The sequence below is a fragment of the Citrus sinensis genome, chromosome 9, assembly GCF_022201045.2.
Source record: "Citrus sinensis cultivar Valencia sweet orange chromosome 9, DVS_A1.0, whole genome shotgun sequence".
NCBI lineage: Eukaryota > Viridiplantae > Streptophyta > Magnoliopsida > Sapindales > Rutaceae > Citrus > Citrus sinensis.
In genome coordinates, this window is record NC_068564.1 from 13,425,800 (window position 1) to 13,450,680 (window position 24,881).

The 24,881-nt window shown below is 34.1% G+C and overlaps 2 protein-coding genes, 1 non-coding gene and 1 pseudogene across 3 annotated transcripts; 3 read left to right on the forward strand and 1 right to left on the reverse strand.

Moving 5' to 3' along the window:
* The first annotated feature begins 5,039 nt into the window (after positions 1-5,039).
* Positions 5,040-6,148, forward strand: LOC127899660 (uncharacterized). Its single transcript, XM_052433161.1, has one exon. The coding sequence runs from the start codon at positions 5,349-5,351 to the stop codon at positions 5,901-5,903; it is 555 nt and encodes a 184-aa protein (XP_052289121.1). The 5' UTR covers positions 5,040-5,348; the 3' UTR covers positions 5,904-6,148.
* A 122-nt stretch (positions 6,149-6,270) lies between these two features.
* Positions 6,271-9,238, forward strand: LOC127899659 (probable cytokinin riboside 5'-monophosphate phosphoribohydrolase LOGL10). Its single transcript, XM_052433160.1, has one exon. The coding sequence runs from the start codon at positions 6,271-6,273 to the stop codon at positions 6,943-6,945; it is 675 nt and encodes a 224-aa protein (XP_052289120.1). The 3' UTR covers positions 6,946-9,238.
* Positions 9,239-11,584: 2,346 nt separating this feature from the next.
* Positions 11,585-24,881, reverse strand: part of LOC127899876 (uncharacterized) — a 104,727-nt pseudogene continuing 91,430 nt past the window's right edge.
* Positions 14,918-15,021, forward strand: LOC127900090 (small nucleolar RNA R71). The gene has a single exon (XR_008052118.1). It is a non-coding gene; the product is annotated as a small nucleolar RNA R71 (small nucleolar RNA).

The following is a 24,881-nucleotide window of genomic DNA, read 5'->3' on the forward strand; positions in this document are numbered from 1 at the left end:
TGAAACTTGGCGATTGGTCACTTATTTCTACGAAGGCTTAATACCCCAAAGTAGACAGGTTGTTGAAATGATGTGTAATGGTGAATTTAGGGATAAAAATCCTGAAGATGCACTAGATTACCTTGACCAGTTAGCTGAAAATGCACAACATTGGGATACTGTTGGAACTTTTGAATTGACAAATAAGCAACAATCATCTCCATCTAGTGGAGGAATCCATAACCTTAGGGAAGATCATGATTTACAAGCAAAATTTGCATCCCTAGTTAGGAAAGTTGAAGCTTTGGAGCATAAAAAGAGTGATCAAGTAAAATCTGTTCAAGAAATTGCATGTAACATATGTAATTCGAATGATCATTTCACTCAAGAGTGTCCCACTTTGCCTGCACTTAAAGAATGTCTAAATGATCAAGCTAATGTTATTAACACTTTCAATAAACCAAACCCATATTCACAGACTTATAATCCTGGTTGGAAAAATCATCCGAATTTCAGTTGGAGGAATAATAATAATGCACAATCTTCACAAGCACCACCTCCACAAAATTTTCAAAATCCTCAGCCTTATGCACCATATGTTCCACCACCTTGGAAAAATCTGGAGGACACAATGCATTCATTCATCAGAAAGCAAGATGTTATTAACAATCAAAATGCACAAACTTTTTCTAATTTGAAAGATACTCTTGCTAAAATTGCTTCTGCACTCACCATTCAAGAAAAAGGAAAATTTCCAGCCCAACCACAACCAAATCCTAAAATTCAACAAAATCCACCCACAGACCAAGTCAAGTCAGTTATAACTCTTCGTAGTGGTAAGGTTGTTGATAGACCTATGCCTGAACCTTATGAAAATGATGAAAATTCAAAGGGTAAGGAAGGACTAAATGAACTTACACCTAGTGAAGAAATAACTAGTGTTCCACCTGAACCACCATTTCCGCATGCATTGAATAAACCAAAGAAATCAAACCACTCTTCTGAAATTTATGAAATCTTTAAGCAAGTGAAAGTTAACATTCCTCTATTAGATGCAATCAAGCAGGTTCCTTCATATGCCAAATTTTTAAAGGACTTGTGCACTGTTAAGAGGAAATTGAAGGTAAGAAAGAGTGCTTTCATGGCCGAACAGGTAAGTACAATTCTGTCTACTAATAATAAGTTGAAATATAAAGATCCTGGTTGTCCTACCATTTCTTGTATTATTGGTAACCACAGAATTGAGCATGCTTTACTAGATCTTGGTGCTAGTGTTAATTTGCTTCCATATTCAGTTTATCTTCAACTTAATCTTGGTGAGTTAAAATCAACTTCAACTACACTTTTGCTTGCCGATAGATCAGTTAAAGTACCAAAAGGAATAGTGGAAGATGTTTTAGTACAAGTTGATAAATTTATTTATCCTGTGGATTTTATTGTCTTGGAAACTGAACCTGTTGTGAATAATTACAAACCAATTCCTGTAATTTTAGTTCGACTATTTTTAGCAACTGCTAATGCTTTGATTAATTGTAGGAATGGTTTAATGAATTTATCCTTTGGGAATATGACTTTGGAATTGAATGTTTTCAACATGTGCAGACAACCTAATGAAGAAAATGAGAATGAAGATGATACTGATGAACAAAAGGAATTGTTTGAATCTTGTATCGAGGAAAATATTCAAAAAGGGGATTTTTCTGAACTTTCTAATGTTTGTTTAGTTAATTCAATTGAGTCAAATAAGCAACTTAAACTTGATATTTCTAATATAAATTCGTTGCTTGATTCTATGCAGACTTCGCAAAATTATGATGACGAGCCAAAATTTGAGGAGCTTGGAAGTATTGAAAAGACAAAACAACAAGAAGCACCTAAAATGGAATTGAAACCTTTGCCTGAAGGATTGAAATATGCTTTTCTTGGAGAAGAACAAACTTATCCTGTTGTGATTTCTTCTACTTTAACAAGCGACCAAGAAGGTAAGTTACTAACTGTTCTTAAAAAGCATAAAAATGCAATAGGATGGACTTTAAATGACATTAAAGGCATTAATCCCTTAATCTGCACACATAGAATTAATTTGGAAGAAAATGCTAAAATATGTCAACAACCTCAAAGAAGATTAAACCCACACATGAAAGAGGTAGTCAAAACAGAAGTCCTTAAATTACTTGATGTGGGAATTATCTACCCTATTTCTGATAGTAAGTGGGTAAGTCCTACACAAGTAGTGCCTAAAAAATCTGGAATCACTGTTGTTAAAAATGAAAAAGGTGAATTAATTCCAACACGAATTACATCTAGTTGGCGCATGTGCATTGATTATAGAAAATTAAATGAAGCCACTAGAAAAGATCATTTTCCATTACCATTCCTTGACCAAATCTTAGAAAGAGTAGCAGGACATCCCTACTATTGTTTTTTAGATGGATATTCAGGTTATTATCAAATTCCTATAGCACTTGAGGACCAAGAAAAGACCACATTCACATGTCCTTTTGGAACATTTGCATTTAAAAGAATGCCATTCGGGCTTTGTAATGCTCCTGCAACATTTCAAAGATGTATGTTAAGCATTTTTTGTGATATGGTTGAACATTGTTTAGAGGTCTTTATGGATGATTTGACTGTGTTTGGGAATTCTTTTGATGATTGCCTTGATAATTTGGAGAAAGTTTTAAAAAGATGTGTTGAAAAAGAACTCGTGTTGAATTGGGAAAAATGTCACTACATGGTTACTTCTGGAATTGTTTTGGGTCATGTTGTTTCTATTAAAGGAATTGAAGTTGACAAAGCAAAAATCGAAGTCATATCTAAATTGCCACAACCAAAAACAGTTAGAGATGTGCGATCCTTTTTAGGACATGCAGGATTTTATAGGAGGTTTATAAAAAACTTTAGTGCCATATCTAAACCACTTTGTAACCTCTTATTAAAAGATGCACCGTTTGAATGGAATGATGATTGCCAAAAATCTTTTGAAAAAATAATTTGTCTTTTAACATCTGCACCTATTATGCAATCTCCTGATTGGTCTTTGCCATTTGAATTAATGTGTGATGCAAGTGATTTTGCTGTTGGTGCTGTTTTAGGACAAAGAAGGGATGGTAAGCCTTTTGTGATTTATTATGCGAGCAAGACTTTGGATAGTGCTCAAATGAATTATTCTACAACTGAAAAAGAATTACTTGCTGTGGTATTTGCATTAAACAAATTCCGTTCATATTTGCTTGGCTCTAAATCTGTTGTGTTTACTGACCATGCTGCTGTGAGATATTTGATGAGTAAACAGGATGCCAAACCGAGACTAATTCGTTGGATTTTGTTACTACAAGAATTTGACCTTACCATCAAAGATAAAAAGGGTGCTGAAAATGTTGTTGCTGATCATCTATCAAGACTCACATCCGAATTCTGCAATGATATAACACCCATAAATGATTCTTTCCCTGATGAATTTTTATTTTCTGTTACTTCAATGCCATGGTATGCTAATATTGTTAATTTTCTTGTTACAGGTAAAATGCCTTTGCAATGGAATGCTCAAGAGAAGAAGAAATTTTTTGTTGAAGTAAAGAAATTTTATTGGGATGATCCTTATTTGTTCAAATATTGCCCAGATCAAATTTTTCGGCGATGTATTCCTGATAATGAGGTAAGTAGTGTCATTAATTTTTGTCATTCTGAAGCATGTGGTGGTCACTTTTCTTCAAGAAAAACTACTGCTAAAATTTTGCAGTGTGGATTTTATTGGCCTACCATGTTTAAAGACACATATGAATTTTGCAAAAGTTGTGAAAAATGTCAAAAATTGGGATCAATTACAAAAAGAAACATGATGCCCTTAAATCCCATACTTGAAATTGAAATATTTGACTGTTGGGGAATTGATTTCATGGGTCCATTTCCATCATCTTTTGGATTTGTGTATATATTAGTTGCAGTTGATTATGTCTCAAAATGGATTGAAGCAATTTCTTGTCGAAATAATGACAGTAAAACTGTGATTAAATTTTTAAGAGAAAACATTTTAAGTCGATTTGGAATCCCTCGAGCCATTATCAGTGATGGAGGTAAGCATTTTTGTAATAAGTCATTTGAGTCTTTAATAAAGAAATATGGAATTACACATAAAATTGCTACCCCTTATCATCCTCAAACAAATGGTCAAGTTGAATTAGCAAATAGGGAGATAAAACAAATTTTGGAAAAAACGGTTAACCCAAACCGAAAAGATTGGTCTCTTAGACTTAATGATGCACTTTGGGCTTACCGCACTGCATTTAAAACATCATTAGGAATGTCACCCTATCGGTTAATTTATGGTAAACCTTGTCATTTACCTGTTGAACTTGAACATAAATCACTTTGGGCTATTAAAGCTTTTAATTCAAATTTGGTTGATGCTGGTAATGTGCGAAAATTGCAATTGAATGAACTTGAGGAATTAAGGAATGATGCATATGAAAATTCAAGAATTATTAAGGCAAGAACAAAAGCATTTCATGATAAAAGAATTTTTCGAAAAACATTTGAGATTGGTCAAAAAGTGTTGCTTTATAATTCTCGTCTTCATTTATTTCCAGGAAAGTTAAAGTCAAAATGGAGTGGCCCATTTGTTGTAAAAAATGTATATTCATATGGGGCCATAGAAATTGAGAATCCAAATAATGGTGTCACATTTAAAGTTAATGGTCAAAGATTAAAACCATATCTGGAACATCACCCACGTGACGAGGACACCGAAATTAATTTGGATGACCCACCAGTTCTTGATTAAGTTTTTAATGATTTTTTTTTGTTTTACTATTATTTTACCGTTTCATTGTTTGACTTTTTTTTTCCTTAGATTGATGCACTGTACATAGTTTTTTTTTAACATTGTTTTTCTTGTGTAAGCCTGTTTGTTTGACAGTTGTACATTCTCTCATCAATTTTCATTTTACATCATGAGCACCTCAATGAGAAAATACCTGTTCGCACATCTTAAAAGATTTCGGCGTATAAAATTTCACTTAAGAGGCCTAATACAAAGCTGTAAATCACATCCACTTTGGGATCTGCAACCACCAGAATTCGTGTCCTATGTTGAGGATCTAGAGGGACAACTCAGAACAGTAGAGAGTGGCATATATGAATTTCAAATGGAGCTTGAGGTTAACTCAATGAGAGGACGAATGTAAGTTCATTTTCCTTTTATATTGTGTGCTTCTTTTTGCTCGCTTTCACGCTTGATTTGATTTTGCAGATTTGATTTTGGTGTGTTTTGATTTATTTTCCCGTATAAATGGCGGATAACGGTACTCCGTGACTTCTTAAGTCGGTATCTTCAGTTTCCCACAATAACTGAAACCCCAAAATCATACATGGAAGAAATACAACATAAACTCCATAAGCATTTTCCCTCTCTCCCTCAGAATGCCCTCAGGAAAATTTACAAAGCTCGTTGTGAACGACTGCGTTTGTTAATGATCAATGGCATTCCTTCTGACATTCGTTGGTTAATTGAAGCAAAGGTCCGATTAGCAGGTGAGTTTTCTGGTCAATTTGTTTCTTACATGCCTGGTTTTGGTAAAAGTACGTTTGCTAAGAAAAGGAGAGCTAAACGACTTGGCTCAAAATGTCATAACTGTGTGAGACTTGGTTGCAAACGACCAGATTGTAAATCTTTAGGAATGGTTTCTGATACTCGTGAAGATAAAATTAAATTCGTTAAAGATGGCATGAGTAAAGAATCGTTGGATGATATCTTACGATCTCTTGAGACGCATCGAAGCGGAATTGTGCAACGTGAGATTTACAATTTGTGGATACTATTCCAAAAACAAAGTGCACAGTTAAGTCTTGGGAATCTGACTCAAAAAGACCCTGTTTGCCAGTTTATAAGAAAACTGGATGGGAAGCCGATCCTCGACCCATAGAGGGCGTTCAAGCCGTTACTGGACGTAAAACCAGAGGAAGATGTGAGCCACAATCACAACTACCAGTAAATATCCTTTCACTTCACTGTTATTTTACTTTACTGTTATTTTATCATTTGCATTATTGCATTTAGCGATGTGATTTTGTATTTAATAAATATTTGGTTTTCTTTTACTGTTTGCTTTTTCTAATCATTACTTTCTTTTTACTGTTTGTTTTTGAATTATTGAGCCACGAGCTTTACTCATCATTTGACAAATATTGCCAACCCATTTACAGCTGTTTCTCATTATTTATGTTACCAAGATCTTTAAATATGAGCTCATTTTTCAAACACTCACAACTTGTTTTTGAAAAATTAGTCCAATGGCATCATCTTCGAGTAAACAATTCAAAAATATTTGTGTGCTTTCTGGGTTTCACTATGGAAAGTACAAAGAGTTCGTTCAGGCAGCTGTAGATCTTGGTCGTGTCATAGCAGAGAGGAAACTGCATCTTGTATATGGAGGAGGTGAACGAGGGTTATCAAGACTTGTCTCAGAAGCTGTTTTTACCAGAGGAAGCCAAGTACTCGGCATTATCCCAAAACCCATGAAACCGCTAGTGTGCTTGTCTGGCCCACCAATTGGAGAAGAATTAGTGGTATCAAGTATGCAAGAGAGAATATCTGAAATGATGAATCATGCTGATGCTTTTATTTTCTTGCCAGGAGATCTTGCAACTTTTGAGGCACTAATTACATTTGCATCTTGGGCCCACTTGAACATTCATCAAAAACCCATCGGTTTGTTAAATGTTAATAATTTTTATGACGGCTTGCTAACTTTTATTAACCATGCAATAAAGAATCATTTTGTTCCACATTCTGTAAAAAAACTCTTTATCTCTGCTTCTACTACTAATGAGTTACTTGATCTTTTGCAAGCTTATACACCAGAGCCAGATCCACAGACTGTTGCACTGAATTGGTCGACTAATGACGGTAACGGTAACAGTAGCAGTAATAAGAAGTGCGATTTAGATTTAACTCTCCGTTTGTAAATATTTTCTGTTGTAGTGTTCATGTGATGTCTTCTACACTCTTTCTCTTTCCTTTTAAAACATTGAGGACAATGTCTTTTTCAGGTTGGGGGGAGGGAATAGTTGATAATTGTGGAATGTCTTAGTCCTGGTTATGTGTTTACAAAAAAAAAAAAAACCAAAAAAACAAAAAAAAAAATTTTTTTTTTTTCTGTAAAGACTAACTTAGGACAAATTTGAGTCGAAGATGGCAGGATATAGAGAATGTAGTCTCTCTAGAAACGCATCTTCTTAATCTTAAGGGTGTTGTTAAAAAAAAATTGACTCTTTCTTCATCTTTGTTATTTGCTTTTAAGCTTCTGCATCAAGTTCAGGTGAGATCTCTTCTTCTTCTTCTTTTATTATTCTCTTTTATTTTTATTTTTTTGCATATCTGTAAAATTATAAAATGTTAAGATAATGTTTAGATTAGGTTGTGGGGTGGGGATAATTGACGTATATTTTAAATATGTGTGTTGTTTTTCTCTTTTCTCTTTTCTTTTCTTTGTTAAAAAAAAAAACCAAAAAAAAAAAAAAATTTGTTTTTTGTCTAGGATGGCCGTGTAAAGAGTCACGACTTTTGAGACGCATCCTAATAGTCTTGTTGTATTATATTTTGATTTTGAGATTCATAGTAAGTTGTTTTTGTTCCCTTTTCTTTGAATTACTCAAATTTGTGAACTCTCCACTTGGTTATTAAGTTATTTAATTGTTTACTCATTTAACAGGTATTATTGAATCATTCTTCACACACACACTATGACACATACTAGTGGGTTGTAAGTTAAAGTTTTACAGCATTTAGTTCTTTTGATTTATTAGGAATAGTATCTAAGGTAGTAGAAAGTGTATATTTCCAAAAACAAAAAAACAAAAAAACCAAAAAAAAAAAAAAAAAAAAAAGAAGAAGAAAAAATGTTTTTAATTTTGTTATATCTAGAAACCCGAGTAATTAAGTCCGTAGGGGTGTTTCAACACCTAGTACCCTAAGGTCAACTGGTCTGGGAGTCACTGGCATAAAGCTCGCTACATGGGTAATAGATATATTGTTTGTTTATTAGAAACCCGAGTAATTAAGTCCGTAGGGGTGCTTCAACACCTAGTGCCCTAAGGCCAACTGGTCTGGGAGTCATTGACCTAAAGCTCGCTACACGGGTTAGAAATGTAATATAAAAAAAAAATGTGTGAATAATCTATTGCCTAAAGATATAATTTCTAATGAATTTTAGAACGAAAATGTAGTTTTTCTTTTAATGAAGCCCCATAAGTATTGTGTTAATTACTTGAGCACAAAAGAAGGTTTGATGATATTCTGGATAATGAGTGAACATCAATGTGGTAAAGGAATTTGGGAGAGTTCATTTATTTGGTAATTTAGAGGATAGATGAACAACTATTAACTTGCATGTGAATTTTATAAATCTTAATATAACGCTTTAATTGCTAGAGGGCTAGCAATAAGCTGGTTGGGGGGTGTGATTAGTATTAAAAATTGTTTAATTATCAAGCGATAATATGTTATTTTATGCTTATGTTATAATTTATATTTGTGTTTATGTAATATATTATGAATTATTAATTATGTTTTAAATATATTTAATTTTGTGTATTTTTATGTGTTTATTAGGAAAATTATTAATTTCACGTACTTCGAGGCTCCAAACAGATAAACGGAGGTCAAATTTGGATTCCGGAGGTCCGAAAACCTTAAGATCAGTCAAGATCGGCTTAAAATTGGGCTTGTGTAAAAAAAAGTTGACTTTTCCTGTTGACCGAGCACTGATTGGATGATGAAATGAGCTTACAATAGATATGAGTGCATGGGATAATTGGCAATCTTGACTAAATCTCAACCGTTCATGATTCAATGGCCATGATTGTGCCACGTGGCAATGGTTGGTGAAGTAAGTTGGAGGATCCGAATCTTTGTATTCGGGTCGACCCGATCCACCCATTAACCCGCCAAATCTCAACCGTTCTTTGGGTAAATCGGACGAGTCAAATGATGCCATGTGTGATGTTGACTTTTGAAGTTTGACCAGCCATTGGATCTTGATCTAAGGGTTGTGAGGAGCACATGCATGAAGCCTATGATGGACCGCAAAGCACTGGATTATGAATTTATTTTTCTATAAATAGAGCCTCATTTTTATGTTTTAATCATCTCTCTACAACTCTCTTCTTCTCAAATTCTCTCCATCTCCTTGTAATCTTGATTTCCAGGTGTGTTTTTAATATTTTGTATAATTATTTTCATTAATAAAATTAGTTTTATTTCCAATTTTAGTTGTTTTTATTTCTTTTAATTATAAGTAATTCAATTTTACTACTTCTTTTTATTTTAATTATGCTTAACTAAATAATATTAGTTAGGGGAAGGTGAAACTCTTAAGAAATAAATATGATTTAATCAAATTCTATGTTTAATTTTATAAATTAAATTATTTTCTATTTAATTTTATACATGTTTTATATTTTGAAAATTTGATTTATTGTAGACAAACAAATGAATTTGGCACAATAAATTCTTAAGATCTTAATATAAGGCATGGTGAAATGGTATTTTGACTTATTGTAGACAAATTAAATTTTGGCACAATAAATACTTAATCCATCATAAAATTAAAGGGAAAATAATAATAATTTGTATAATTAATCTTTTGAGTAATAAATCTAAAACAAATTGGCAAAAAGAATTTATTAAGTTTTATTTATTTCTAAGAGTGGATCCATAACCCTAACTAGTTCAATTCCATAGTTTCATTTAAATTAAGTTGTTTATATTCAAGTTTTAATTTCAATTTTTAGATAAAATAAAATAAACTAATTAAATCTTTTCTCTGTGGATCGACCTCGGACTCACCGAGTTATAATACAACAAGACACTCTTATACTTGGGAGTTAAAATTTACTTTTAAGTTGTGTCATTTACAAAATTGAATTTGCTTTTTGAGATGAGTTTTGACATGTTGAAGTGGTTTAAGAATGTTCAGGAGGAACGGTCTAAGTATGGTACTCATGATTAACAATGATAAGAGAAAACTTAATGATTAAACAAACACACTTATGCAAAAATAATTTCAATTAGCAAAAGAATAATAAAAAGAAAGAAAGAAAAAATCAAATCAACGAAAAGAAAAAAAAATCAATTCAAATCTAGTAGGTCACTCAAATTTATTTCGATGTCTTCTCCATGTGGTTGGTACTCTAGATATGGCTTTAATCTTTGACCATTAATTTTAAACATGACACCGTTCTTTGGGTCCTTAATTTCAATTGCCCCATGTGAAAAAACAGTATGAACAATAAAGGGACCAGACCATCGAGAGCGTAACTTACCTGGGAATAGGCGCAAGCGAGAATTGAATAAAAGCACTTTCTGACCTGGAGTGAAAGATTTTCTCATAATTTGCTTAGTGTGGAAGACTTTCATCCGTTGCTTGTAAATCTTGGCATTTTCATATGCGTCATTGCGAATTTCTTCAAGTTCTGCCAGTTGTAATATTCTTTCTGAGCTGACTTGCTACATGTCAAAGTTGAATTTCTTGATGGCCCAATACGCATGATGCTCGAGTTCCACAGGTAGGTGGCAAGTTTTTCCATACACTAGCTTGTAGGGTGACATCCCAATCGGGGTCTTGAAAGCCGTTCTATATGCCCATAATGCATCATCAAGTCTTAATGACCAATCTTTTCTGTCTGGCCTCACCATCTTTTCTAATATGTGCTTTATTTCTCGATTGGAGATCTCAACTTGGCCACTGGTTTGCGGATGATATGGGGTTGCCACTTTGTGAGTGATTGAATACTTTGTCAAGAGAGCCTTGAATGCTTTGTTACAAAAGTGGGCACCACCATCACTGATTATTGCTCGAGGGAATCCAAAGCGTGAAACAATGTTGCTTTTCAAAAAACCTATCACCACCCTGTGATCATTGGTTCTACATGGAATTGCTTCTACCCATTTCGATACGTAGTCAATAGCAACCAATATGTATTGATGGCCAAAAGAAGGGGTAAAGGGACCCATGAAGTCGATACCCCATACATCAAAAATCTCAACCACTAAAATTGGATTTAGTGGCATCATGTTCCTTCGTGTAATGCACCTCATTCGTTGACACCTATCACATGAAGAACAGAAAGTATAAGCGTCTCGAAATATAATTGGCCAATAGCAACCACATTGTAAAACTTTAGTTGCTGTTTTCTTAGCACTGAAATGGCCTCCACAAGCTTGTTCATGGCAGAATGAAAGAATATTCTGAATTTCATTTTCTGGGACACATCGTCTAATAATTTGATCTGCACAATACTTGAACAAATACGGGTCATCCCAAAAGAAATTCTTTATTTCCGCAAAAAATTTGGCCTTGTCTTGCTTGGTCCAATGCTCTGGAAGTTGACCTGTAACAAGATAATTCACGATGTCAACATACCACGGTAATACTTTTACACTCATGAATTGTTCATCTGGAAATGACTCATTCAATATTAATGGCTCTGTAATTGTGTCAAAATGGAGATGAGAGAGATGGTCTGCCACAACATTTTCTGTGCCTTTCTTATCTTTGAATTCCAAGTCAAATTCTTGCAAAAGTAACACCCAACGAATTAGTCTAGCTTTTGCATCTTTATTTGTGATAAGATATTTAAGAGCAGCATGATCTATGAATATAATTATTTTACAACCAATGAGATAAGATCGAAATTTCTCTAATGCAAACACTACTGCTAGCATTTCTTTTTCAGTAGTTGAATAGTTCAATTGTGCATCATTCAATGTCATACTAGCATAGTAAATAACACTGGGAATTCGATCAACTCTTTGTCCTAATACTGCTCCTACTGCATAATCATATGCATCACACATGAGCTCAAATTGTAAGCTCTAATTTGGGGGATGAATGATGGGTGATGATGTCAACAACTGCTTTAGTTTTTCAAATGCCACAAGACATGAATCATCAAAGATAAAAGGTACATCCTTAGCAAGTAAATTGCATAAGGGTCTAGAAACTTTGCTAAAATCTTTAATGAAACTTATATAGAAACCAGCATGCCCAAGGAAAGATCTTACTTCTCTGACTGTTTTAGGTGAAGGAAGATTAGAAATGAGATCCACCTTGGCTTGGTCAACCTCAATACCTTTGCTCGAAATGATGTGACCGAGAACAATACCTTGTTTTACCATAAAATGACATTTCTTCCAATTTAAGACTAAGTTCTTCTCGATACATCTCTGCAAAACTAGTGTTAGATGATGTAAACATTGATCAAACGAATCACCAAAGATAGAAAAGTCATCCATAAAGACTTCAAGAAATCGTTCAACCATATCAGAAAAAATGCTTAGGATGCATCGTTGAAATGTAGTAGGTGCATTACATAATCCAAATGCCATTCTCCTATATGCAAAAGTGCCAAAAGGGAAAGTGAAAGTAGTTTTCTCTTGATCTTTTGGTGCTATGGGAATCTGATTATATCCTGAGTAGCCATCTAGAAAGCAATAAAATTCATGGCCTGCTAATCTATCAAGCATTTGATCGATAAATGGTAAAGGAAAATGATCTTTACGTGTGACAGAATTTAACTTTTTATAATCAATGCATACACGCCATCCTGTAGTCACTCTAGTGGGTATCAATTCATTATTGGTATTCGTAACTACTGTGACTCCTGACTTTTTGGGGACAACTTGTACATGATTGACCCATGAACTATCAGAAATTGGGTAAATGATACCTGCATCTAATAGCTTAAGGACTTCAGTTCTAACAACTTCTTTCATATTAGGATTTAACCGACGTTGCATTTCCCTAGTAGATTTAGCATTTTCATCAAGGTGAATGTAATGCATGCAGTCTACTGAGTTTATACCTTTGATGTCTGCTATGGTCCATCCTAATACTCCTTTGTGCTCTTTTAAAACATCCAACAACTTACCTTTTTGTTCGTCATTTAGGGATGATGAGATGATTACCGGTAGAGTACTTTCTTCTCCCAAAAACGCATATTCCAAAGTGTTGGGCAATGGTTTGAGCTCGAGTTTCGGTGGTGATTCTGATGATGGGAAGAGTTTCTTCTCTGATGGTGCTAGTTGTTCAACTTTTGACTTCCATTTATTAGTGTCCATGGATGGTGCTGAGTCAAGCAAGGCGTTGACCTCATCGACTGTTCTGTCAATATCAAAATCCAAACCAAAGTGAGTTAAACATGTTTGTAAAGGATCATCACTAAGGTTTGAAAGAAAAGTGTCATCAACTAATGCTTCAATTAAGTCCACATCAACAATTTCATCATCTGCATTATGAGGTTGTTTGGCAATGTTGAAGATGTTTAGCTCCATAGTCATGTTGCCGAAGGACAACTGCATATTTCCAGTCATGCATTGAATGTGAGCATCTGCAGTTGCCAAGAAAGGTCGGCCTAGGATAATGGGGATGTGCTTCCTTGAATCCTGTATTGGTTCAGTGTCAATTACAATGAAATCAACAGGAAAATAAAACTTGTCTACCTGGATAAGCACGTCCTCCACAATACCACGAGGTATTTTCGTAGACCGATCTGCAAGTTGTAACACCACTGGAGTTGGGTGTAATTCTCCCAGTCCAAGTTTCACAAATACAGAGAAAAGCAACAGATTTACACTATCTCCTAAATCCAACAAAGTATTTTCAATTGTGTGGTTCCCTATGCTACATGAGATAGTGAGGGAGCCCGAGTCTTTGCATTTTAGAGGAATTTTATGTCGAAGTATAGAACTAACGTTTTCTGTTAAAAATGTCTTCTTTTGAACATGAATGTTTCTCTTTTTAGTACAAATGCCTTTAAGAAACTTGGCATAAGATGGAACTTGCTTTATAGCATCAAGTAAAGGGATGTTAACACTTACCTGTTTGAAGATTTCAAGAATCTCACCTATGGATTTTCCCTTCTTTCCTTTAGCTAACCTCTGAGGAAATGGAGCTTTGGGAACGTATGCTCGTGGTTTGGTTTCTTCTCACTCCTCCGGTGATGAGTCCTCAACACTCACAGGTACAATTTGATTTTCTTTTATCACCGACATCTCCACTTTGTTGTCGACTTCTTTTCCTTTTCGCAAGGTCATGACTGCTTTGACCTCTCCATGCTGCTGTGGTGAACTGGTACTTGCTTCATGTACTCCTTTAGGATTAGGCACTGGTTGACTTGGAAACTTGCCTTTCTCAACAGTCATTGCAAAGGTCTGAACTGAAGAAGCAAGCTGTCCCACCATCTTCTCGAGGCTTGAAACTGATTGAGCTTGTGAGTTGAAGCTTGCTCTCAACTCATTTCGTAGTCCATCAGTGGTGCGGTTCTGTTGTTCAATCGTGGAGTGAGTAAGATTCTTGAGATTCTGGAATGAATCCTCCCATGGTCTGGGTTGAGAGTAATTCTGATTCTGATTGTATGGTCTAAATAGTGGCTGAGAGGCTTAAGGAATTTGAGGAATTGGTTGCATTGGTGGAGCTGAAGCCGCTGGTCCATTCTATTGGAATCCTTGAGACCATGAAAAATTAGGGTGGTCTCTCCATCCAGGGTTATATGTGTTGGAGTATGGGTTGAAATTTGATAACTTTCTCATTACACATATGGCATTGGCTTGATCTGAGTATGAGTCATGGTCATGTGGTTCTGTTGATTTCGCAGTCGATAACGATGCTATTTGTCGAACAAGACCTTCAACCATCTCCTTGACTTCTTTGATTCCCGAAGTTGACTCGCCAATTTGAACCTCATTTACTCCCTTAATTCTTCTAGTATTCCTGAGTGATCGACTCCGTTGTTAGGAATTATCCCCTTGTCACTAGAAGAATTCCCAAATCTCTGATGCACTTTTTGACATTAGCTCTCCTCCACTTGTTGCCATTAGCCATTCTTGCACATTCGGTAATAATCCCTCAAAACGTATTGGCATTGGTGCCATTTCTCGTATCCATGATGTGGACACTTCAAGAGTAACCCATTGAATCGCTCCCATGTTTCGAAAAACTGCTCGTCTTCTCTCTGTGTAAACTCTGAAATTTCCCTGCGAATAGCATTAGTTTTATGCACTGGAAAATATTTATTCAAAAATTTAGTTACCATTTGTTCCCATGATGTAATGCTATTAGCAGGCAAAATATTTAACCATGAACGAGCTCTATCCTTTAAAGAAAATGGGAATAATTTGAGTTTAACATCATCGTCTGAAAAATTCTCATATTTAAAAGTTTGACAAATAGCATGAAAATCATTCAGATGATTATATGGGTCCTCATTTTCTAGGCCATAGAATGTTGGGAGACAATTTAGCACACTAGGTTTTAGTTCAAAACTCCTAGCAGCTATATTTGGGTATCTTATGCAGGATGTGCTCAAATTAGCTAAGGGACTAAAATAGTCCTTAAATGGCCTCTCCTGTGGTGCTTGTAAATCCATTCCAAATTTATTTTTAACGTGCTTGTGTGTGCGAAATGTTTTTTTCTAGTTCAAGGTCTATAGGTTCAAGATTAGGTAATAATGACCTACGACCATGCATGCAAAACAAATAAAATGAAAATAAAGATGGGAACAAAACAAATAAAAATAAATAAGAGGGAGAAATTACGATACTAACCTTATTGCGCTATTACAACCTTACTATAAAACACACTAAAAAAATACGTGAAAATAAATTAACTAAAAATAAATTAAAAAAAATTACAAAGAAAAATAACTTAAAAATTAAATTGCAAAATTGTAAAGAATAGAGAAAGAAAAGAAATTATTACCTCTAAATGCAGATTCTTTTTTTTTCTTTTTTTTAATAAGAAAAAAAAAATACAAGAAATCAAATAAAAGAAATTATTCACAAAAATTAATTCTATAAATTAAAATAACTTACCTCCCCGGCAACGGCGCCAAAAACTTGTTGTGCAAATTTCGTTGAACTCGCAAGTGCACGAATTTATTGTAGTATAGAATAATGGTGACGAGTGTCGATCCCATGAGGAGGTGAATTTTAATTGTGTATAGAATTAATTTTGCATGAGGTGGTTGGATTTTGTGGTGAAAGTGACTCGGATTATCCTAAAATTGAAATTGAAATGGCGAGAATAAATTCTAAAATTGGAATTGAAATGGGGAGCATAAATTGAAAAGAAATCTATTGAAATGATGTACTTGGGTATCTGGATCCGTATTCCGTATCAACATGCACCATGGGCTAAATATTCCTTATTAATACCAATTAAATCATGAGGAGGGAATTCACACCTCATGAACCACACTGTAATCAATATGGTGCTAAGGGCTTATCGTGCCAGATAATAATAACTTTATACTAGAGAGTCGGTGTAACCAAAGCGGTATCTAGACAAGATTATTATTATTTGTCGACGAAAAGTCAAATCATCCACAAAAATTAGAGGGGAAAAGAAAATAAATTTACCAAATAAAGCCTATGACACATGTTGAGACTTCACCTTCAACCCAAGCTTGAAAGAAAATTAGCTACTCATAATTGAACTAGGGGCAAAATGAAAATTTATGAAAATACGTAGAAAATACAAGATGGAGAAGAAATTACCGAAAATGGATCCCAAATATGAATTCAGAGCTATCAAATTAGGGGGGAGAGTCCCCCTTTTTATAGATACATGGAGTAAATCATGGCCATCGGATTAAAAACAGTTTGAACGTTCAGGATTGCGCCACGTCATCAGTCAACAATACGCGGTTTGACCACGTGGATGAACAGTAACACGGTTTGACCCGGGTTGAACAGTGACGCGGTTTGGTTGAAAATAATCCTGTGTGATTGATGTACCGTACGTGAGATTTTTGGTCCACTGATATGCTGCCACGTCACCATGAACAGTACATAAGAATTTTAGTCCAACAGGATCATGACACCTCATCAGTCCATGCCACATCATCAGTCCATGCCACATCATCGGTCAATGCCACGTCATCGATCCGTCTATGTGAACAGTGTCGTGAATAGTAACGTAGACAGTACCGTACACGTGAATAGTACCGTACGTGTGAACAGTGCCATTTTTCCTTTTATGCTCCTCTTAAGGTTTTCGACCGTCCTGAGTTCAAAAGTGATGTCTGTTTTGCCGTCTGATCTCTCGTTTATTGTGAAATGACTATGATGCCCCTAAAATACATAAAATACTTAATTAAAATAAAACATTCGGAATTAAATCAAAAGAAGGTTAAATACGTAAAAGTAAGGGTGTTAGTAAAACTTGAAGTGTAAAATGACGATTTTCTCCTTTATAAATATACATTTTCTAACACTCAACACATGGAGCTTGATCAACTTGATGTCAAGACTATATTCTTACATAAAAGACTTGAAGAATAAATATTTATGGTTCAATCTGAAGGGTATGAAGATCTTGAAAAGCCTAAACATGTTTGCGTATTGAAGAAATCTTTTAATGGACTAAAACAGACCTCAAGACAGTGGTATCTCAAATTTGATGAATTCATGGTTACACATGAATTCATGAGATGCAATTGTGATTGTTGTGTGTACTACAAGTTATTGAGGGTTAATCTTTATATAAATCTCCTTTTATATGTGCAAAACATGTTAATATCCTATAAAGAAAAAAGTGATATAGAGAATTTAACGCTAGTGCTAAATTCTAAGTTTGATTTTAAGAACTTGAGGACTGTAAGAAAGATATTAGGTGTAGAAATTGAGAGAATCACAATAAAAGGTCTTATATATCTGTCATAGAAGAAATATCTAACCAGAGTGCTGGACCCATTTCAAGTTAAGCAACTTACAATGCCCAAAAATAGATGATAAGAAACTTAAAATGGAAAATGTTCCTTATGCAAATATAGTTGGATGCCTTATATATGAAACCGGGTTAACGAGGCCAGATCTATCTCATGTAATAAGTGTTGTGAGTAGATAGATGGCCTCACCAGGTAGGGAACACCAAAAAACAAATGAATTTTTCATGCTCATATGAAATACTTTGTTTACCTTTAAATGATGCAATTCTATCATGCAACATTTTATTATCTAACTCTAGTCCTTTAATCTTTTCATTTAATGAATCATTGCATTTTTGTAAAGCATCATTTTCATTTTTCAAGTTATCTACATATGATTCTAGATGCTCATGTGAAGTGCTAGGTTTCTCATTTGATAATGCAACTCTATCATGCAATGTTTTATTCTCTAATTCTAGGCATATAATCTTTGCACTTAGAGTTTCATTTTCATTTATGAGCTCTACCATTTTCTTTTTAAAACATGCATTCTTTTTACCAATTTTCATCCACTCATCGTGCAATTCTTTAAACGCATCATGTAATTCATCATAAGTAGGAAGATCATTTACCTCATCAAGTTCATCATCCGAGTCATCTCCAATTGCCATAAGTGCCAAATTCGACACTTCATGAAGTTCCTCCTCGTTTGTAGTCTCCTCATATACAATTTCAAGTTTTCTCCAAATTTCATAAGCATTAGAACAATTTGAAACTCTATGAAATTCCTTTTTATCTAAGGCACACAATAAAGCATTCATAGCCTTGGAATTTAAAGATATCTTTTTCTTATCCAACTCACTTAAAGCATTCTTTCTAGGAATGAATAAATCATCACAAACAACTTCCCAAATTTCATAATCTAAAGCTTGTAAATAAATTCTCATCCTAGTTTTCCAATAAGGATAATCATTTCCATCGAAAAATGGAGGTCTAGTGGTAGATTAGCCTTCCATGATGATTGAGCTAATTTGGGTTGCTATGGATCTTTAACTCTAGACGGTTAAGTCTACACAAAAGCACCTTGCTATGATGCCAATTGAAATACAAGTATGCAACCCAAGAGGGGGGGTGAATTGGGATATTAAAAATTATTCAATTTTAAAACAAAACTCAATGCAAATCTAAAACGGATTTAAAGTAATAACAAATAAATCAATCAAGCATAATAAAAAGATTAAGGGAAGAGAAAACAAACACAATGATTTTTACGTGGTTCGGCAATCCCCGCCTACATCCACGCCTTCAAGCTCACCAGGCTTGAGGATTTCACTAAGCAAGCCTCCAAGGCTTCAAATGCTTACAATTGACTTCCAAGGTGTCAATGGACCTTCACAACAAGAGATTATCCCCAATCTCTTAACCCAAGTGTATCCCAACACTTACAATCTTTTAACTTAATTTTACAAAAAGGATTACAAATGAATTTCTCTCACACAATGGGTTTGATCACAAATGAAAGCTCAATGTGTGAATGAATAAGATGAATACAATGATTTAAAGCTCAATGAAAGTTGTATTCTCAATATTTTGCTCAATGATGATCGTTGGAAATCAAATCCTTGTTTGAATTTGAATGAGCTTATTTATAGCTGCAGTTGAAAACTAGCCGTTATTGACTTTCTGCACACTGTCGGATCGCCGTTAGCTAGATGTCGGATCGCCGTTTGACTGGTCAATATGACCGTTAGGCTGATTTTTCAAATTGTCGGATCGCCGTTAACTATATGTCGGATCATCGTTTAGGTCCAGAGGCTACTGGTTGATATCGGTGAGCCGTTTATCACACATGTCGGTTTGCCGTTTAGGTCCAGAGACTACCCTTTAGTTCTGGTTGATATCGGCGAGCCGTTTATCACACATGTCGGTTCGCCGTTTAGGTCCAGAGGCTATTGGTTGATATCAGCGAGCCGTTTATCACACATGTTGGTTCGCCGTTTATGTCCAGATACTAATCTCCATTTCTGCTTGAAATCGGCGAGCCGTTTATTACACATGTCGGATCGCCGCTTTCCACAAGAAACTTCTGCAGTGAACTATTTTGCAAGATGACTGTTTTGACTCCAAATCTTTATAAACATTACTTTATGAAACTTGTCAAAAATAGATGAAAATTATGTTGAGCTCTTAAAAGATTAATCAAACTTAATCATGTTTGTTATCATCAAAATCAATAAGGAATTATTTAGGTTAATATTTTCCATATTTGTTTTACAGTTTATGGTCACGGGGCAACACACATAAGTTATTACACTCATAAGACAGGTAAAACGAAATAATTCAAGTCATTTTAACCATAGCATAAGTGACATGTGATGTAGCATGTGAAAAAGGAATCAAAGTTTTTATAAGTTGTTATCTACATGTCAAAATCTAATGCATTCTAGGCTTTTTATCAGTAGTTATATAAGCTAACCAACAAGGCTAGTTTAAGGATCATCTAAGAGTATTCTAGAGAGGGTTTCAAGAGTTCCTTGTCATCTTCTTTGTAAATGTTCTATAATCTTGACTTGAATCATCAATAAATCTCATTCTAATGGTTTCTCATGTGGATGTAGATTGTGCACTCTTCCATAATTGAACCACGTAAATTTGTTGTCTTTGATTGTGTGTTTTTTGCTACATAATTCAGTTCATCTTTTTTTATCTTAATCTTTATTATTTCTATTACAAAGGGTTGTTAATCATTGACTCATCAAGGTTAGCTTGTTGCCTTATTAGCATCTTGCATTGATCTTTAGTCTAGATCTTGGGTAGTAATTGAATTGCTTTGAGTTCTTGGAGGCATTCAATTCACTACACTTTATTTTTTATATTTACATTAAAGGGAAAATGTGAATATACAATATTTTCTCTCTCCAAAAACACCTACACCCCACATAGATATAATTTTCCATTCTTTAAGATTTATTCACAATCATCATCAGTCCTCTTTCAGGGATCAATAAATTGTTTTAGTTATCAAAGAATGGGCAATCAACAGGAATCCTTCTCAAACTAAAATACAATATAAAATTGTGTAAATTTAATCAGAGACATCTATAATGCCTGGTTATAGAAGCATTGAAAGTTAAAGCTACAACTGTTTGATGACATTCTTCAAAGAAACATAGATGGCGAGAAGCAAAATATTTAAGTTATCAAGTTGTATAGTGAAAAACAGAGGCACATCAAGCATGAACAAAATCAAGGGTCATGATCTCATAAAGAACATGACATGAAGAGCTAAGACATTGTAGATTGTTGGTGATAAGGTTGTTGTGTCTTATGTAATAAGACAAATAAATGTAATAGCAGTTACTAGTATATTGTATGGTAATGTGATGTATTGTGAGCCCTTCATATTAGGTTTAGGCGATAGAGTAATGTAACAGCCTAGCACCACATAGAGAATAATAAAGTGAATAATTATTCAGGGAAACAAAAATATTCTTCATAGTCATTGTGATATACCATTATTCTTTATAAGATCGCACACAATCTTGATGGATCCATAGTAAGACACAAGGCCAGATTGGTGGCAAAAGAATACTGCTAAAAAGCTAGATAGACTATACTAAAACATTCAACCCAGTTGCAAAGTTAGCTACTATCTAGATTCTTCTAAGCCTTGCAGTCACATATGGCTGGGATATAAAATAAGTGGATCTAAATGACACTTTCCTAAATAGAGAGCTATATGAGATAGTACTTTTGGAGCAACTAGTGGTTTGAAAGTCCAAGGAAAAGAGAATTATGTTTGTAGATTAAACAAAGCCTTATATGGGCTGAAAGGGAGCTTAGTATGAAAAACTTAAGACAACTCTACTAACTTGGGTATTCATAAATGCAGTATCAGACAACTCTATTCCATTTAATAGATGGGGACAAAGTTATCTACATTCTAGTATATGTAGATGACATACATATGACGGGTAATCAGCCTAAGGTGATAGACAATCTGATAGAAAAATCGAACAAGAATTTCTCATTAAAAATACTAAGATCTTTAAGCTATTCCTTTATAACAGAAGTGAAGAGAGATTGTGAAGGTATGCATCTAAGTCAAAGCAAGTCCATTCTGGATTTGCTAAGAAAAACCAATATGCCATGATGCAACAAAAACCCAATTCCCATGAGCTCAAGCATCAAGTAAAGGCAATAATTAGAGGAAGACAAAGCTGGATGATTCTTTAAAGACACTACATTTTACATAAATGTAATTGAAGCACTATTATATGCAACAATCACTAAACTAGAGATAGTATACATTGTTAACAAACTATGTTAATTCATGTAGAATCTAAGAATGATGTATTGGCAAGGACACAATAGAATTCTAAGGTACTTAAAGGGGATGGTTGATTATGGATTATATTACACACTTGGGTTGAAGATGGAGATATCGACTTGTACAGATGCTGATTGGGCAGCAGATAAGGATAACAGAAGGTCTACAAGAGGCTACTGCATCATCTTAGCTGCTAATTGTTGTATCATAGAACTCAAAGAAACAAAATGTAATGTCAAACTCCAGGCATTGAGGCTAAATATAAAGCCTTATCAAATAATGCTACAGAAGTAACATGGATATAGTCACTTTTGTTTAAGATAGGAGTAATATTAGAAAGAAAATTAGTGCTACAGTATGACAGCAAAAGTGCAATAGCATTAGTTGAGAATCCAATCTTCTATTGGAGGATAAAGTACATTGAAATCAAATTAGTATTTCTTCATTCATTCCCATCCAATCACAAAAGAACCCCCTTTGAGTGGATGGGTTAGAGCAAGAACCAAATTGCCGATATTATAACCAAAGGACTTTCGAGCAATAGCTTTGTATACTTAAAGAACAAACTCAATCTCTATATAAACACTAGAGTTTGAGAGGGGGAGTTAAATCTACACTTGTTTAATGAAATTATACAAAGAAACATAGATGGCAGGAAGCAAAAAGTTAAAGTAAGCAAGTTGTATAGTGAAAATTAGAGGCTCATCAAGCATGAATAAAATCAAGGTCATGATTTCATGAAGGATATGACATGAAGAGCTAAAACATTCTAGATTGTTAGTGATAAGTTTGTTGTTGAAACACTAACTAGGCAACCCAAGAGGGGGGTGAATTGGGTTTTTAAAAATTAAGCTAAGCAAACCACACAACAAACCAATCTAATGCCTTAATAAATTCGAAAATAATAAATTCAATGAAAGTACAATAATAAATGAGCAAGGGAAGAGAAAGCAAACTCAAGGATTTTTACGTGGTTCGGCAATCCCCGCCTATATCCACTCCTCCAAGCACACCGGGCTTGAGGATTTCACTATCCGAGCATTTCCAAGGCTTCAAACGTTTACAATTGACTTCAAGGTGTCAATGAGCCTTTACAACAAGAGATTATCTCTCCAATCTCTTCACCCCAAGTGTTTCTCACACTTGTACACTCACAATTTGATGAGAAATGAAAAATACAACAATGAATCTCTCTTTAAGAGTGGATATACAAATTGAAGAACAAAGATGATTTAATAAATGATGAGTTACGAAATTGAAGCTCAATATATGTTGTGTGCAATTGTTTATGCTTGCTTGGATTACCAAAAATGAATTGGTTTTGAGTTTATATAGTTTGAGCTCATAAACTAGCCGTTATGCACATTTTGGTCGTAACCGGATTGCCGGTTATAGACATCCGGTTATCCGCTTAATGTTACCGTTACAGCCACAATTTTGAATTTCTAAACATCCGGTATGCCGCTTTGTCAAATCCGGATTGCCGCTTATGCTCAGAAGCTTACTGCCCAACAACTGGATTTCCATTTGTTAGGATCTGGTTAGCCGCTTGCTACAGTAACTGCTACAGTGAAATATTTTTCAAATTTATAGTTTGATCCCAAAACTTTATAAAACTGTACTATGGCCCAAAAAGTTATGAAAGCTTTCAAATAGGTCCAATTTTAGAATTTTTAAATAATGCTTTGTCAATCCCAAAACTTTCTGAAATTATGATTTCACCCAAACTATGTGAAATTATAGAATGACCCAAAATATTTAAATAGTTTCAAATAGGTCCAAATCCGAAAGTTTAAAAACAATATCAAAGGTTTTAAAATACTTTCATTTTAGTCCAAAACACTTTAATTCCATAACATCATTTTTCCATTAAATATGAAACCTTTATAATTTGAAAATATTGATTTATTTAAAAAGAAAATAATTTGAGCTTAAAAGATTAATCATTCTTAATCTTGTTTGTTATCATCAAAATCAACATTATGGAAACATATATGTTAACAATCTCCCCCTTTTTTATGATGACAAACATTTCATGTATTTAAATAATGATTCCACAAATTGCTCCCCCTAAATATAATCTTCTCTTACAATTTGCCAATTAGCTAAATTAACAAATTTAAATACATGGATTTTTCTCCCCCTTTATCATAAAAAAGAAAACTTAATTGGCAAAGAAAAAGAGTAGTAAATTTTTATAAATTTAAAAACATGTATTCTTCTCCCCCTTCGTCATCAAAAAGAAAACATAAAGGAAAAGAATAAAAGTAGCAAATTTGTTACCCATGTTGTTCGAGTAGAAATTTTGATAGAATCTCCCCCTAACAACAAGCATTACCTCAAATACAAGTTTAGTAATATTACTCCCAAATTATTATAAATCATGATACAAGCCAACTCCATTCACAAATCATCACACCAAATATCATGAACCATTATTCCATCAATTACCAAGTCAACAACTCATAACATAAATTTATCATATAAAACACCCATGTAATCAAATCGTCATCATATCTCAAAATCATCAAATCATCACCATAATCAAAACAATACTCAAAGTGCATATTATTCTTCTCATTTTGACAACATCGAAATGATATATTACTTTGTCTCCCCCTTTGGACAATAAAAAAGTTCAAAATGCATATTATCCAAAATCATATTATATGCTCCCCCTAAGTATATGGCCAATTTAAAATTTTAACCAAAATGATTTTATCCAAAAACATATCATATTTGTCTCCCCATATCAATCATCAAAACCTCAAATCGAGCACATTAGTTCAAAATTATCCAAAACGTAAGTAAAGAACATAACATATAACTATATCAAATCCATATAATTCAAAACAAACATATAATC

What these genes read in the sequence shown, in the direction of transcription:
- LOC127899660 (XM_052433161.1), top strand. Translation starts at nt 5,349, where the DNA reads ATGGAAGAAATACAACATAAACTCCATAAGCATTTTCCCTCTCTCCCT.
- LOC127899659 (XM_052433160.1), top strand. Translation starts at nt 6,271, where the DNA reads ATGGCATCATCTTCGAGTAAACAATTCAAAAATATTTGTGTGCTTTCT.